We start from the raw sequence: 16,439 nt of genomic DNA, 5'->3' as shown, positions 1-16,439 counted from the left end.
TCCTGGTATCCGTGGCCACCATCCCCATCCTGGTGTCCGTGGCCACCATCCCCATCCTGGTATCCGTGGCCACCATCGCCGTCCTGGTATCCGTGGCCCCCATCCCCATCCTGGTATCCATGGCCCCCGTCCTGGTATCCAGGGCCCCATCATGGTATCCATGGCCCCGTCCTTATCCTGGTATCCATGGCCCCATCCTGTTATCCATGGGCCCCATCCCCATCTTAGTATCTGTGGCCACCATCCCCATCCTGGTATCCGTGGCCACCATCCCCATCCTAGTATCCATGGCCATCATCGCCATCCTGATATCCGTGGCCACCATCCCCATCCTGGTATCCGTGGCCACCATCCCCATCCTAGTATCCATGGCCACCATCCCCATCCTGGTATCCGTGGCCACCATCCCCATCCTAGTATCCATGGCCACCATCGTCATCCTGATATCCTTGGCCACCATCCCCATCCTGGTATCCATGGCCCCCATCCCCATCCTGGTATACATGGCCCCCGTCCTGGTATCCAGGGCCCCCATCATGGTATACATGGCCCCCGTCCTGGTATCCAGGGCCCCCATCATGGTATCCATGGCCCCGTCCTTATCCTGGTATCCATGGCCCCATCCTGTTATCCATGGGCCCCATCCCCATCTTAGTATCTGTGGCCACCATCCCCATCCTGGTATCCGTGGCCACCATCCCCATCCTAGTATCCGTGGCCACCATCCCCATCCTAGTATCCATGGCCACCATCGCCATCCTAGTATCCATGGCCACCATCGCCATCCTGATATCCGTGGCCACCATCCCCGTCCTGGTATCCATGGCCACCTTCCTGGTGCACACATTAAAAAAATAAATGATTCTACTCACCTTCCTTCCCTCCCTCACAGCACTGCGTCCTGTGCTGATACCAGTATCTAATTTCAGCGTGCAACAGCGCATGACGTTACTGCAATGCGCCCTCACACACCGAGATCAGCTGCTGGAATATTCACTGCTCCCCATGCCCGGGACTATGGGCGTGGAGAACAGTGAATATTCATTCCCTTTACTAGCAGCACACGTGCTCGTCCAGCTGCTACAGGAGCCGGCGACTGTGGCTAACACTGTTCGTGCTATTAAACAGATCACATATTCACTGCTCCCCACGCCCATAGTCCCTCTCACACCTCAGCGCTGGCTTCAGTGCATAGAGGTGGACGGGACTATGGACGTAGGGACCAGTAAATATTCATTTTCTTTAGCAGTGGGCACCTGCTAAACAAAATGACTCCTGTGACCTGCCGCTCCCCCATCCACAGCCAGACTATAAGATAAAGTACATCCGGACTACAAAACGCACCTCCCACTTTCCTCCAAAATTTTTTGAGGAAAACAGTGCGTCTTATAGTCTGCAAAATGCAGTATGTATATGAGGAGTAGAAGGTCTGTTCTTAAACTGGTTAGTGGTTGTTGCGGTAGATTACCCTTCGGGCCTCGGCCCCTCTTTGCCCGTCGCTGGCCCTGCTTGTTGTCTCTTGCACATTATTTGAAGCTGGATTGTTCTGTTCTCCAGGATCTGCAGGATGAGGTGGAGCGAGAGAACACCAACCTACAGATGCTGCAGGCTCAGAAGCTGGAGGTGGAAGAGGTCCTGGCCGGACTGGATGAGCAGAAGGCAAAGCTGGAGCGCCAGTTACAGGAGCTGCAGCTGAAGTGTGCGGAGGAGACCCAGCTGGTATGGGCCTTGTGATGGCGCTGCCTAATAAGGTGGCAGCGCCAACCAGACATTGTACCAGATCTGCTAATTCTAACTTATTCATTTAGACTAGTCAGTATGAAAATGTGACATATTTACCACAGTGGCTCATACTGGATGATATATTGGGCGCATCTTTATAGTGCCTATTCTTTGGCTTATTAAATATTGTACTAGTAATTTTCTAATACTTTTTCTCATAGTTAAAAGGGTTTTTCGGTTTTAGAAACATTCCTTCCAAGTGCAGTTTGTTTAAAAAAAAACAAAAAAACCCTGAGCTTTACTCACCTTCCTGGGGTCTCCATCGCTGCTCCCATTCTTTTTTTATTGTCTGCAATGCTGACGTAACATCGACAGCGCTGCAGCCAATGGGTGAGATCAGTGTCTCGTGGGCGGAGCTGCTGAGCTCAGTTATTGGCTGCAGCGCTGTTAATGTCACATCACTGCTGCAGATTATAGACACCGGAAGCAGCAGCAACTCTGCACCGGACCTGGGGAGGGTGAGTAAGGCTCAGTTTTGTACCCAAAGTCCCTTTTTAATATATTTTTGCTTTATGTTGCCAATTATAATGAATTTTTGCCTAAAATGTCAGATCTTTCGTGGCGGTGTATAGCCGTTTAGATTATTCTGTGGATCAGCATGCAGCTATATATCTGGGGTAGCTTCAAAGCTGCAATGTCTGGCGTGCAGGGCTCGTTATGCTGCCGCCTGACTTTTGTAAGACGCATTGACGGAGCTACATGAAGCAAAAAAAATCAGCCCATCGCACTGATATCTTTACAGTTAGCAGACATATTAATAACCAGTATGGAACAATATGATTAATGCTCCCAAACTCCATCCTTTGAAAATCTGGATCTGTGCAGTGAATTCCCATCGTTTCTACAGATTAACCCTTCTTTCTCTCCAGATCTCTTTGTTGCAGACTGAGGCATCCAGCCAGGAGGTGCAGATTTCCAATTATGAGGAGGAAGTGAGCAAGGCCAAGGAGGAACTGAGCCGACTGCAGGAGGAGACGGCGCAGCTGGAGGAGAAGCTGGAGCGCGGCAAGGAGCGTCTCACACCCCTGGAGCACCAGCTGCTCGAATGCAAGGAAGAGCTACGCTTAGTAAGATGCTCCTCGTCAATCACTGGGGGGGGGGGTGGTAATTGGGTTTTGTTGTGTGGACTTTACTGTGACGTGCTAATCTTAAATTATTCAATGACTATAAATCAAAATACAAAGGGCCTGTCCAGTCTTTAAAGGGAACCTGTCAGTAGGATCCACCCTCCTAAGCCGTCTATATGAGCACGCAGGTCATAGGAATCTGTATAACATGATACCTTGATATCTGCGATCCAATGTTTTATTCCAGAAAAATCCACATTTTTCTTAATATGTGAGCTGTTAAGATCTATGGGTTGGATATAGATCTTCCCGAGAATCTGCCTCTCAGTGAAAGGGGGAGTTTCCAGTGTGAGACATGTCGATCAGGAGAGCAGGCTGTCAGTCATTACGTGTCTCACACTGGTAACTCCCCCTTTCATGTAAAATAAGCTCTGCAGGCAGATTTTCGGGGAGATCTATGTCCATCCCATAGATCTTAACAACTCATTTACGTATTAAGAAAAATGTGGATTTCTCTGGAATAAAACATCGGATGGCAGATATCAAAGTATCATTTTATTCAACTTTCTATGACCTATATGCTTATATAGACGACTTAGGAGGGTGGATCCTACTGTCAGATTCCCTTAAAAAATGTCATTTAAAGAATACAGACCTCTTTGGGACCATTTATTATTAGATGCCTGTATTATGGGCTACAAATCCTCTTTGCAATTGTATTTCATTAAAAATGTAGCACCTTTTGTCTTTCACAGTTTTTTTGTTTTTCCGCACAGTGAAAGCTGTCGAAGGAGTCACCGGGGAGTCCATCAGTGAGCTCATTCTGATTGGGAGTTTGTTACTTTATTTTTTTTTTTTTTCTGAGCTTCTTTCAGCTGATTTATGACCACAAAGATCAGCTCAACTTTGATTTGGTTTCTGTACCTAAATAAGCAGAGAGTAATTCAGAAAAAGAATATGTTGCAAACTCTCCCATCACAACGAGCTCACTGATGGATTCTTGGTTAATTTACTTCTGCCCCCAGCAATGTGCAGGGAGACTGTTAAAGCCAAACTGTGCAGGAATTTTGAAGCCCAAATGAGGAAGGATGTCCATTCGAAACTTGAGATTGAAATTATAGGGTTAAAGAGTTTGAAAAAAATATATATGTCTCAAAAGAAAAAGGAAAGTTTATCATATAGTTGTTCTTACTGTTTTTTTTTATTTTTTCTCAACGTTCTCGCTCTTCGCCCAATTTTAAAATTTGTGGACAAAACCCCTGTTAACTCTTGACTGTAGTAAATCGCTCATTTTTTTACATATGTTTATGTATAATTTTCAATTTTTTTTTTACTCTTTATTTTAGGCCAAACTTCAAGATATAAGGCCCATTGAGAACGACCTGAACTCGCCGTTTCATGTCAGCTGGCGTCACCACTTAGACTTGCCCATGGTCAATGGCACGGGGGATCATTCCAGTCTGAGTAACAGCAGCAGCGAGCCGGCAAATCTTCATGAAACTGCAGAGTACGAGAGCTTGGCCCAGCCAGAAAATCAGAGCCACAGTTCTCCGGTTCGTAAACGATGTGCATTTAGTGATGCCGAAGTAAAGTTTTCCTACTTGCGTTATACTTTCCGCTTAAAGGGGTTCTCCATTTTCAGTGAATTCCTGTCCGCAGGTGCAGTTTATTTTATTATATTCTTTTAAAATGTAGTTTACTTTCCCTCCCCGGGGTCCGGCGCTGAGTTACTACCACTGCTCCCGGTGTGTCTGCAGCACTGACGTCATGTCGACCTAGCTGCAGCCAATCACTGAGCACAAGTACACTGCATGAGCCGCTCCGAGCCTCGAAAATCATTGATTGGTCTACAGATGGTGGGAGCTGCGGCAGAGACTCAGCGCTGGATCTGGGAGGGTAAGAAAAGCCCAGTTTGTTTTTTTTTTTTAAAGGGATGTTCTAAAAACGGAAGTTCTTTTAAACTGTCCATGTATTAAATAGATATGTCTAACTCAACAACCATCCAATGTTATGGGGGCTTCCCAAAGGTAGATGTCATGTGATATAAGGGTTGGGTTGTTGTAAGCCGGCACCATAAGTGACTGTCAGCAGCTGACTCTTCCCCATCTGTCCTGCCATTACAGGTACGGAGCAGTCCGGAAATTGCCCACACGTCAGGGAGTGAAGTGGAAGAAAAAGACGAGACTCCTAATATACCAGCCCCCGCTGACAAGGTATGGCGCAGATGATCTGGGCTTTAAAGGGTCATGGTCCAGTGGCCACATTGATAGTCCATGGCCACTGAACGAGAGCCCTGCGAACCTCTGACTACTACGTTGCAGCATGAAGTAAGAGGGGTCTGCTAATCAGAAGAAACCCCGGGGGGGCAGGAGGCTCGAAGTGTCTGGTTTGGCTGCCAAGGGCTGTCGATATGACCACTGACCCAGGTTCCTGCCAGTCTCTTTGCTCAACTCTAACCATTACCATTGAGGATGTTATAAAATCAATGATCACAAACCTATAATTTTTCAGCTGTTGTAAAACTACAACTCCCAGCATGCCTTGACCGGCCCATGATGGTTATGGCGTGCTGAAAAGTTGTAGTTTTGCAGCAGCTTGGCAACCTCAGGTTGGCGACTAGAAAAGTGGCATTAAAATCGCCAGTTTCAGCTGCTGGAAGTTCATCGTAAGACATTTTGATTTGGTTCCTAAAACTTTTATAGTTTGAGCAGTAAATCCTTTTTATTCCGACATCTGTCACAGTTCTCAATAACATTGGAGTCCTCGCGTCACGTAGCGCGCCCACGGGAGGAAAACGTAAATTCTGCAAATATATTGTCTGCTTTTTCAGGAAATTACGTTCCAGGTGGATCCCTTTGAAGTGCAGCAGAGTGCACCTGCCGCACAGAATGTGCCGGAGACCGGGCTGGACTTCTTCCACAGTGACCCGTTTGTTGGAAGTAAGTGCTTTCTTTTTCTTTTTTTTTTGGAAGGAGGCTCATATGTTAATCAGTATCTAAACTGAAAACTACAAGTTTATACGATGTGTGATGGATTGGAGTTATGTCCAACCGGCATCGTTACTGATTTTTAGTCATTTTGGTTCTAGAGATCTTTTCACTCCATGTATAGGGATGAATTAAGGAACTATAAAATGTTTTGGGGTGGGGGAGGGAATCCTGTACTTATTTTGGCAAATGCAGAGTAAAGTCCCCATATCCTTTGCCAATCCTTTCTATGACAACAAGCTCGTCAGACTTTTAATTCCTAAATATTGCCAGCTTTAAAGGGGTTTTCATCTTCTGACAGACCCCTGTTCCCTGGCTATAGTTTGCATAGTGAGAAAAGCACAGCCTGTTTTTATGAAATACATTTTCGGTTTCAGAAAACCTCTTTTAATTCCCTTTTTCGAAATAAAACCTAAATAACTACCTCTATTATTATTTTCCTTATTGTTCCTTAGTCAACAATGTCTTAATCGATCTTTTTTTTTTCTTGCAGATGATCCATTTAAAGATGATCCATTTGGTAAAGCAGGTGAGTTGTTAAGTTGTTTTAAATTATCGGAACATATTGGTCACTATCAATGTGGATGTAACCCTTGAAAGTAATAAAATACAGGTTGAAGGAGTTTTTTACACACACACATATATATATATATATATATATATATATATATATATATATATATATATATATATATATACATACATATATAGTGTGTATATATATATATATATATATATATATATATATATATATATATATATATATATATATATATATATAGTATATATATATATGTACAGTGTATATATATATATATATATATATATATATAGTATATATATATATATATATATATGTACAGTGTATATATATATATACAGTGCATATACTATATATATATATATATATATATATATATATATATATATATATATATATATTTTTTATATCTATCTATATATCTATCTATATATATATATCTATATATATATATATATATATATATATATATATATATATATATATATATATATATATATATATATTTTTTTTTTTTTCACTGCCTTTTAGGGGGTTAACAATAACAAATAGCGATGAGCGAGCGTGCTGGGATTAGGTGTTATCAGAGTACCCTCGTATCATAATCGAATATTTTCGGAATCCTAAAAAAAAAGGTACTTGAGTCGCCACCGCTGTTCAACACGTGCAGGGATTGCCTGACAAACTGACATGCACTCGAGCATGTTTTTCGAGCACGCCGAAAATACTAGATTAGGAAATGAGCGTGCTTGGATAACACCTTATCCGAGCACGCTTGCTCATCACTAAACATAATGATGTTAACTCATCGGCCTGAGCTCTGACACAGCCTCGTCCACTGCTGCTCCTGGTGATTGTTTGCAGGCTACAGTGGTGACATCACGACTACAGTGCACGTGACCGCTGCAGCCAGTCACTAGGCTTGTGCCTTCTACATCTGCTGAGCCTAGTGACTGTAGCAATCACTTTCGCTGTAGTCGTGGTGTCACCGCTGCAACCTGTGAGTGAAGTGGAGAGCCAGTGCTGGAGCCGGGACCGACCATTGAGTAAACCTGTTGATTTTAGCCCTTGGAGGCCTATAAGTTCAAAAATTATATATATTATTTATTTGTGATTAGCATTTTCTAGGTTCTGTTTTGTGAATTTGTATTTTACCTACTAAGGAAAAATGCTCTGCTGACACGAAAGCCCCTTTTTATTTGCAGATCCATTCGGGGGAGATCCTTTTAAAGACGCTGATCCTTTTGCTTCTGATGTCTTCTTCAAACAACCTTCAGCAGATCCTTTCTCCTCTTCAAAAGAAGATCCATTCCCATCTGCGAAATCCGAAACGTCGGATCCTTTCTCATCTTCAAAAGTAGAAAACGACGATCCTTTCTTGTCCTCTAAGGCTGACCCCTTCTCCTCCTCTAAAGCCGATCCCTTTTCTTCTGCATCCGAGGATCTGTTCACGTCTTTCAAAGCAGATCCCTTTTCAGCCCCGTCTGACAGCAGTTCGGCCACGGTATGTGGTGGTGTTATCAATTAGATAAATTCTGCTCGTGTGATGCCTTTTCTGATCTTGGAAAGTTTTGTTCCTATACCCAGCAGTGCAATATTGCAGAGGACAAATGCCCTTTCCTTATAGCCCGGACAATCCGGGTGGTTGTGCAAACCTTAGAGAAAAGCCCACCTCTGTCGCACCAAACGTCGGCATAGTTTCTATTGTTTGGCTGCTGCTCTTTGATCTAGACTGATCCTTTCTGACACAGATGGAGTATTCACGCTCCCTCCCCATTAATAATAGTCATTGCATCCTGCAATCTTCCCTCCTGAGAGCCGTCGTATGTTTTCTTGTAGAACGAAGCTTTGAAGACCAATGACCCTTTCGCACCCGGTGGTACATTTGTGCCAGCAAGCACTGAAACTGGTGAGTAATTACAGGAGATCATGTTTTTTTCCCTTGTAGTACTGAATGGTGGTGATGATTTTGTGTATTTAGTCTATATCTGACATGGACAAATCCCAGGAGTCAGGTAGGCGAGGATAAAGGGCACCTGATATTTGCAAAAAGTCATATTCTATGGGCTACATAGTGTTGCTGATCCGTGGTGTTTCGGCTTCTGAGACCATCACCGATCGCTCAAAACATCACGTGCCTGCTGCTGTAGCCAGGACTGATGGGACTGATCATTAATACAAGGCAAAGGCAAAATGTACTATGTTGAAGTATCGCAGCCCCCTTCAATCATACGATTGGCCTGATCACCAAGAGACGGACCCCCACCGATTCGATATTGATGACCATCAATATTGAATTATCTGCACACTAAAAGAATAAGGCTGGTTCCTGGAGTGGCCCTGGTTCCTGGAGTGGCCCTGGTTCCTGGAGTGGCCCTGGTTCCTGGAGTGGCCCTGGTTCCTGGAGTGGCCCTGGTTCCTGGAGTGGCCCTGGTTCCTGGAGTGGCCCTGGTCTCTCCAGATTTAATTCAGATCTGTGCAATGTGCTAAATCCAACTTCTGGATCAAAATCTACACGTTGCATGATGTGACTGTACGCCATTGCCATTTTCTCCTAATTCTGTATCATCAGGAAATGACGACCCGTTCGCTTCAGTCTTTGGAAATGAATCATTTGCCGGAGGGTTTGCCGACTTCTCTGAACTTTCCAAGGTATTCTGATATGATTTTATTTTACTTAGCTGCCATTTTTTTTATTTTGGATTTTGTGATTATAAAGTTAGGTCCATATATATTTGGACAGAAACAACATTTTTATAATTTTGGTTATAGACATTACCACAATGAATTTTAAACAAAACACTTCAGATGCAGTTGAAGTTCAGACTTTCAGCTTTCATTTGAGGGAATCCACATTAAAATTGGATGAAGGGTTTAGGAGGTTCAGCTCCTTAACATGTGCCACCCTGTTTTTAAAGGGACCAAAAGTAATTGGACAATTGACTCCAAGGCTATTTCATGGACAGGTGTGGGCAATCCCTTCGTTATGTCCTTCTCAATTAAGCAGATAAAAGGCCTGGAGTTGGTCTGAGGTGTGGTGCTTGCATTTGGAAGATTTTGCTGTGAAGTAAACATGAGGTCAAAGGAGCTCTCCATGCAGGCGAAACAAGCCATCCTTAACCCCTTTCTGACATTGGACGGACTATCCTGTCGAGGTGGGGTGGGCCCGTATGACCACCGACGGGATAGTACGTCCAACGCGATCGGCGGCGCTCACGGGGGGGGGGGAGCGCGCCCGATCGCGGCCGGGTGTCAGCTGATTATCACGGACCGCCCCCGGCACACCGCGATCAAACATGATCGCGGTGTGCCGGCGGTACAGGGAAGCATCGCGCAGGGAGGGGGCTCCCTGCGTGCTTCCCTGAGACCCCCGGAGCAATGCGATGTGATCGCACTGCTCCGAGGGTCTCTTACCTCCTCCTTGCTGCAGGTGCCCGGATCCAAGATGGCCGCGGCATCCGGGTCCTGCAGGGAGGGAGGTGGCTTACCGAGTGCCTGCTCAGAGCAGGCGCTGGTAAGCCTGCAGTGCTCTAAGTCAGATCGGTGGTCTGACAGAGTGCTGTGCAAACTGTCAGATCACCGATCTGTAATGTCCCCCCCGGGACAAAGTAAAAAAGTAAAAAAAAAAAATTTCTCCTACGTATCATTGGGGGACACAGGACGAATGGGGTGTTATGCTGCTGCCACCAGGAGGACACTAAGTTAAACACACACAAAAGATTAACTCCTCCCCTGCAGTATACACCCACAGGCTGGACAATCCAGAGCCAGTTCTTACTTAGTGTCTCAGGAGGCACTTGGGTCCTCAGGACCCCACCAATTTTTGTTTTTAACGGAAGGGAGCGACAGGCAAATTTTCAGCTCTGATCTCTCCCGCACCAACAACGGGCAAGTACATGGAGCGTTCCTCCTGTATCCTTTCCCGCGACGATGGATGCCAGCCCTGGCTCACTTTCCAGTGTGGCGACGGTTCCCTAGCGTTCCGATCTCCCTCCCTCCCTGTCAGGCGACCACGGGGACTAATCATCCACCTAAGTTTCCTGGAGCCAGGGCACAGCCGGACAGATTACCATGGCGTCCGTGCAGCCGCCCACTGCACCACCACTGAACATAGCGGATGTTGCACGGCGGCAGAAGCTCTCCACCCTCTCCCTACTAAGGTGAAGGTGGATGGAGCATCGGCCCCATCGCACAAGGTAAGTGCGGGGGCCGACCAGCTGACAGGGGACCGCCCGTTCAGGGATCCACTTTCTAATGCGGCGCTGCAGCCGCGGAGCACGGGCAATTCGGCGCTCTGTTAGGGCGGTGGCACTGTTTACCGTCCCTGGTCCGGATTCCACCACGGACATTCTGTGGCACACAGCAGGGAATATGGCAGCGTTCCGACGCGCATAGCAGGGAATCCACCGCCCGCCCATGACACGCCCCCCTCCCTCTCTCTCTCCCTCTCTGGGCGCTTCTCGTTCCCGAGAAGCGCCCTTCTCACATCTCGGCGGCCATCTTGGACCAGGAAGTGCGCTGGCGGCTCTGCAGCACCACAGCGCACAGGACTTCAGGATCTCTCTGCCAAGCACCACGGAACTTGGTGAGACGCACTCATTAGGATTGTCTCTTCCCCTGCCAGTACGCTCACTTTATGGCAAAGATGTCACAGTCTAAGCAAAAACGGACTGGAAAGACCCACTCTGTTATTTTTGCTGTGTGCACCTCCTGCAAGGTATCTCTGCCCCGAGGTCACACTACCCCGCTGTGCTCCGCCTGCGAAATGTCTGCGGCACAGGATACTCCGGCCTCTGACCCGGAATGTAGTGAGCCTAGTACCCCCGCATGGGCGTCCTCCCTTGCTCGATCTGTGGCATCCTTGGAAAGGACGATACAGTCCCTCCGTGACCCGTCCCTTACCCAGGGCGCTTCCACGGATGATGTAACGCGGCCTAAAAACCCCTCTCGGCCTAGAGGTCGTTCCGTTTCCAGAAGCCCTCTCTCATCTAGAAAGAAGTCCAGGGTAATATCTCCGGTCCGTGATCAGCCCTCCGGCTCAGAGAGCGAAGTCTCTCGTCACTCATCCCCAGCTCATAGCAGGGAATCCTTTCTGGACGACGCATCCAGCGTGTCCTGTTCCCCAGAGTATCGTCACGACCAAGAGACCCTAGATTCTCTCATAGACTCGGTAAGTCAGACGCTACAGTTAGAGGAGGAAACCCCGTCCAAGGCGGTTCATCCCGTGTCATTCGGGCGAACCACAAAGGCTCATAGATTTTTTCCTACGCATCATCAATTTAAGGACATTGTCGATCTCCACAGGGTCCGTCCGGATAAATGCTTCTCAGGTCAGAAGGCTATGCAATTGAAGTATCCGTTTGCTCAGGACCTTGCTAAGGAGTGGTCTCACTCACCCTCCGTGGACCCGCCAGTGTCGCGGCTAGCCACCAAGGCGGTTCTATCCTCCTCCGAGGGCGCGTCCATCAAGCATCCCACTGATAGACAAATTGACCAGATGGCTCGCTCGGCTTTTGAAGCTTCTTCGGCTTCTCTCTTCCCTTCTTTTGCCGTCACATGGGTTGCAAAAACCATGACCCATTGGGCCGAGTCTTTAGCCTCTACAGCTCTACACGCCGACTTACCCCCCGAGGTTTCACACCTGGCCACTCAGATTGCCAGAGCGGGGGACTTTGTAGTTTCCGCATCCTTAGACGCGGCCAATTGTGCCTCACAGACAGCGGCCAATGCTGTCACGATCCGCAGATCCCTCTGGCTCAGGGACTGGAAAGCGGACTCAGGATCCAAAAAATCTCTCACGTCCCTTCCATACCAGGGCGAACGCCTTTTTGGGGACAAACTAGATAAAATTATCGCAGACTCCACAGGGGGAAAGAGCAAATTCCTTCCCCAGCAACGGACCTTTCGTCCCTTTCGCAACCAACAGGGCCGAGGCCGATATTTCCGTTTCGGCTCCAATTGGTCCAATTCTCCCTCCGCGCCACCCGGCGCCGGGAGAGGTCAGCGCAAGGACAGAACCTCCCAGCCATCTTACAAACCTTCTCCCTCTTGGAGAGGCAGACCCAGACAACAGGGGTCCAGGGGGCCCAGACCCAACAGGTCTCCACCTCAATGACTCTTGGCAGACGCCAAAGGACACCGACAGAGTTGGCGGCCGCCTACTCTTCTTTCGGGACGCGTGGCTCTCGGTAGTTCCCGACCGATGGGTCCGCGACCTAGTGTCCTTCGGTTACAAGATAGAGTTTGTCTCTCTTCCCCCATCTCGTTTCTTCCAGTCCCCTCCTCCCAGAGCAAGGGTCCGTCAGTATTTTCAGGCCATAAGATCGCTATGGGAAGACGGGGTCATCATCCCGGTACCTCAGAACGAGAGGTACCAAGGTTTCTATTCCAATCTTTTCATTGTACCAAAGAAGGACGGCTCAGTACGTCCAATATTGGACCTCAAGCTCCTCAACAAGTACGTCCGTGTACGTCAATTCCGTATGGAGTCCCTCCGCTCGGTAATTGCCTCTCTGGAAGAAGGCGAGTTCCTTGCATCTCTAGATGTTCAAGACGCTTACTTGCACATTCCCATCCTACCGTCTCATCAGCGCTTCCTCCGCTTCGCGGTCCAGGGGCACCATTTTCAGTTTGTCGCCCTACCTTTCGGGCTGGCCACTGCTCCTCGGGTGTTCACCAAGGTCATGGCAGCTGCCGTGGCCATTCTACATGCTCGGGGCATAGTGGTGTTGCCCTACTTGGACGACATCCTCATAAAAGGCCCCTCTTTCCGGTCCTGTTCAGAAGCGGTAGACGTCACTATAAATACCTTTTTGCGCCTGGGCTGGAAAATCAATTTCAAAAAATCTTCCCCAGTCCCGGCCCAAACCATATCCTACCTGGGAATGATCTTAGACTCCTCTCAGGGTCTAGTACTTTTGCCTCCGGAAAAGGTATCCACTCTTCAGAGAGAAGTCCGGAAGCTTACTCAACCTCGCTCTCACTCCCTACGCTTCTCCATGAGGGTACTCGGCAGGATGGTGGCGGCAATGGAGGCAGTGCCCTTTGCGGTTTTTCACCTCCGTCCCTTACAACATGCCATTCTGGCAGTATGGGACAGGAATCCCGCCTCGCTCGACCGCCGTCTCCTTCTCTCTCGCCCAATCAGACAGTCCCTCAGGTGGTGGACCAAGAGGTCCTCCCTGACTCGGGGGAAGTCTTTCCTTCCGGTGCACTGGCTGGTTGTCACAACGGACGCCAGTCTCTTCGGCTGGGGTGCAGTGTTCCAGCGTCACTCGACTCAGGGTCGCTGGTCTCCGCAGGAGTCCCAGCTGCCCATCAATATCCTAGAGATTCGGGCAATCAGACTGGCTCTCCATCATTTTCAGCCGTTCCTCTCCGGCCGTGCGGTCAGAGTCCAGTCCGACAACGCCACTGCGGTAGCCTACATCAACCGCCAAGGGGGCACTCGCAGCAAGGCGGCCATGGTCGAGGTGACGCTAATTCTCCGCTGGGCCGAGACACATCATTCCATACTCTCAGCAGTCTTTATTACAGGCGTGGAAAACTGGGAAGCGGACTTTCTCAGTCGCCACAGCCTCGATCCCGGAGAGTGGTCTCTCCATCCCGCAATCTTTCACCAGATATGCTCTCGATGGGGGACCCCGGACGTGGACCTAATGGCATCTCGCCTCAATTGCCAGGTTCCCGTCTTCATGGCCAGGTCTCACGACCCCTCAGCCTTCGGAGCCGACGCTCTCGTCCTCTCATGGCAGGGTTTCAGACTCCCATACATCTTTCCCCCAATTCCTCTTCTGACAAAGGTGATCAGGAAGATCAAGGCAGAACGGATCCCAGTACTTCTCATCGCTCCGGACTGGCCGCGCAGGACATGGTATGCCGAGATGGTTCAACTGGTCTCAGACGTACCTTGGAGGCTGCCGAGTCGCGCAGACCTCCTGTCTCAAGGGCCCATTTACCACCCGAACTCAGAGGCCCTGTGTTTAACGGTGTGGCCGTTGAGTCCTGGGTACTGAGGCAGAAGGGGTTGCCCCAGACGGTGATATCTACCATGCTCCGCGCACGCAAGCCTTCTTCTATGCGCATCTACCACCGCGCCTGGAAGGTATACTTCACCTGGTGCAGGAAGCGGGGACGTTTCCCCCTCCGTTTTTCTATCCCTCACATTTTGGAATTCCTCCAATCAGGCGTAGACTTGGGTCTTGCTCTCAGCTCTCTTAAGGGCCAAATTTCTGCTCTCTCGGTTCTTTTTCAGAGAAAGATTGCAAACAGATTGCAGGTCAGGACCTTCATCCAGGGTGTTTCTCATATGGCTCCGCCTTACAAGATGCCCTTGGAACCATGGGACCTGAACCTAGTTCTCCGTGCTCTTCAAGAGCCCCCCTTTGAGCCCTTGCATGAAGTGTCTTTGCTGTTCTTGTCTTGGAAGATTGCCTTCCTCGTGGCTGTCACGTCTATTAGACGTGTCTCTGAGCTGGCAGCTCTGTCGTGCCGACCTCCTTTCCTTGTGTTCCACCAGGACAAGGTGGTTCTGCGGACATGTCCGACTTTTCTTCCGAAGGTCGTTTCCTCCTTCCATCTTAATGAGGAGATTGTCCTTCCCTCACTGTGCCCTGCTCCTTCCCACCGCACGGAAAGGGCGCTCCACACTCTGGACTTAGTGAGGGGTCTTAGACGTTACGTCTCCAGAACTGCGTCTCTCCGTAGGTCAGACGCCTTGTTCGTTCTTCCGCAGGGGCCACGGAAGGGACTACCTGCTTCCAAGGCCTCCATTGCCAAGTGGATTCGTTCCGCCATCCAAGAGTCCTACCGTGTCAAGGGTCACGCCGCACCTCCGGGGATCAAGGCTCATTCTACCCGGTCAGTCGGCGCGTCCTGGGCCATCCGGCACCAGGCATCGGCAGCGCAGGTCTGCAAGGCTGCTACATGGTCCAGCCTGCATACATTCACGAAGCACTATCATGTGCACTCTCAGGCCTCGGCAGACGCGTCCGTCGGTAGGCGAATCCTACAAGCGGCAGTGTCTCATCTGTAGCTCGTAGGCACGCACAGCATTTATAACTTCTTGTTGGCCCACCCAGGGACTGCTTTGGGACGTCCCATTCGTCCTGTGTCCCCCAATGATACGTAGGAGAAAAGGAGATTTTTGTGTACTCACCGTAAAATCTTTTTCTCCGAGTCATCATTGGGGGACACAGCACCCTCCCTGTTAGCCTAGTTGGCTCAATTGTTCTTTTCAGTCTGTGTTTTGACTATGACATGTTGTCTGTTTGTTAATTGGCTTACTCCTACTGCTTTGTTACCGAACTGGCTCTGGATTGTCCAGCCTGTGGGTGTATACTGCAGGGGAGGAGTTAATCTTTTGTGTGTGTTTAACTTAGTGTCCTCCTGGTGGCAGCAGCATAACACCCCATTCGTCCTGTGTCCCCCAATGATGACTCGGAGAAAAAGATTTTACGGTGAGTACACAAAAATCTCCTTTTCCACGTGTAAAAAAAAAAAAAAAAAAATTCCTAAATAAAGAAAAAAAAATATATGTATTATTCTCATAAATACATTTCTTTATCTAAATAAAAAAAATAAAATAAAAGTACACATATTTAGTATCGCCGCGTCCGTAACGACCCCACCTATAAAACTTTATCACTAGTTAACCCCTTCAGTGAACACCGTAGGAAAAAAAAAAAAAAAACGAGGCAAAAAACAACGCTTTATTATCATACCGCCGAACAAAAAGTGGAATAACATGCGATCAAAAAGACGGATATAAATAGCCATGGTACCGCTGAAAACATCATCTTGTCCTGCAAAAAACGAGTCGCCATACAGCATCATCAAAGAAAAAAAAAAAAAGTTATAGTCCTCAGAATAAAGCGATGCCAAAATAATTATTTATTCTATAAAATAGTTTTTCTCCTTCGCCTCATTGGGGGACACAGACCACGGGTGTATGCTGCTGCCACCAGGAGGCTGACACTAAGTATTACAAAGAAAGTTAGCTCCTCCCCTGCAGTATACACCCTCTGCTGGCTCCCAGCTAACCAGTTCTTGCTTAGTGTCCGT

The 16,439-nt window shown here is 48.2% G+C and overlaps 1 protein-coding gene across 2 annotated transcripts in view; it reads left to right on the top strand.

The window, feature by feature from the left end:
* EPS15 (epidermal growth factor receptor pathway substrate 15) overlaps positions 1 to 16,439 on the top strand; it is an 83,051-nt gene that overhangs the window by 51,228 nt on the left and 15,384 nt on the right. For both annotated transcript variants that reach the window (XM_077278684.1, XM_077278682.1), the window contains 9 exons: positions 1,558 to 1,719; positions 2,652 to 2,849; positions 4,196 to 4,402; positions 4,973 to 5,062; positions 5,680 to 5,788; positions 6,330 to 6,365; positions 7,583 to 7,881; positions 8,217 to 8,286; positions 8,950 to 9,029. In XM_077278684.1, the coding sequence (XP_077134799.1) occupies positions 1,558 to 1,719; positions 2,652 to 2,849; positions 4,196 to 4,402; positions 4,973 to 5,062; positions 5,680 to 5,788; positions 6,330 to 6,365; positions 7,583 to 7,881; positions 8,217 to 8,286; positions 8,950 to 9,029 (1,251 nt within the window). The remainder of the gene's footprint in view (positions 1 to 1,557; positions 1,720 to 2,651; positions 2,850 to 4,195; positions 4,403 to 4,972; positions 5,063 to 5,679; positions 5,789 to 6,329; positions 6,366 to 7,582; positions 7,882 to 8,216; positions 8,287 to 8,949; positions 9,030 to 16,439) is intronic.

Source organism: Ranitomeya variabilis, chromosome 8 (genome assembly GCF_051348905.1).
Source record: "Ranitomeya variabilis isolate aRanVar5 chromosome 8, aRanVar5.hap1, whole genome shotgun sequence".
NCBI classification, from domain to species: Eukaryota; Metazoa; Chordata; class Amphibia; order Anura; family Dendrobatidae; genus Ranitomeya; species Ranitomeya variabilis.
The sequence above is the reverse complement of the archived record's forward strand: the minus strand, read 5'-3'. Positions and strand labels throughout refer to the sequence as shown.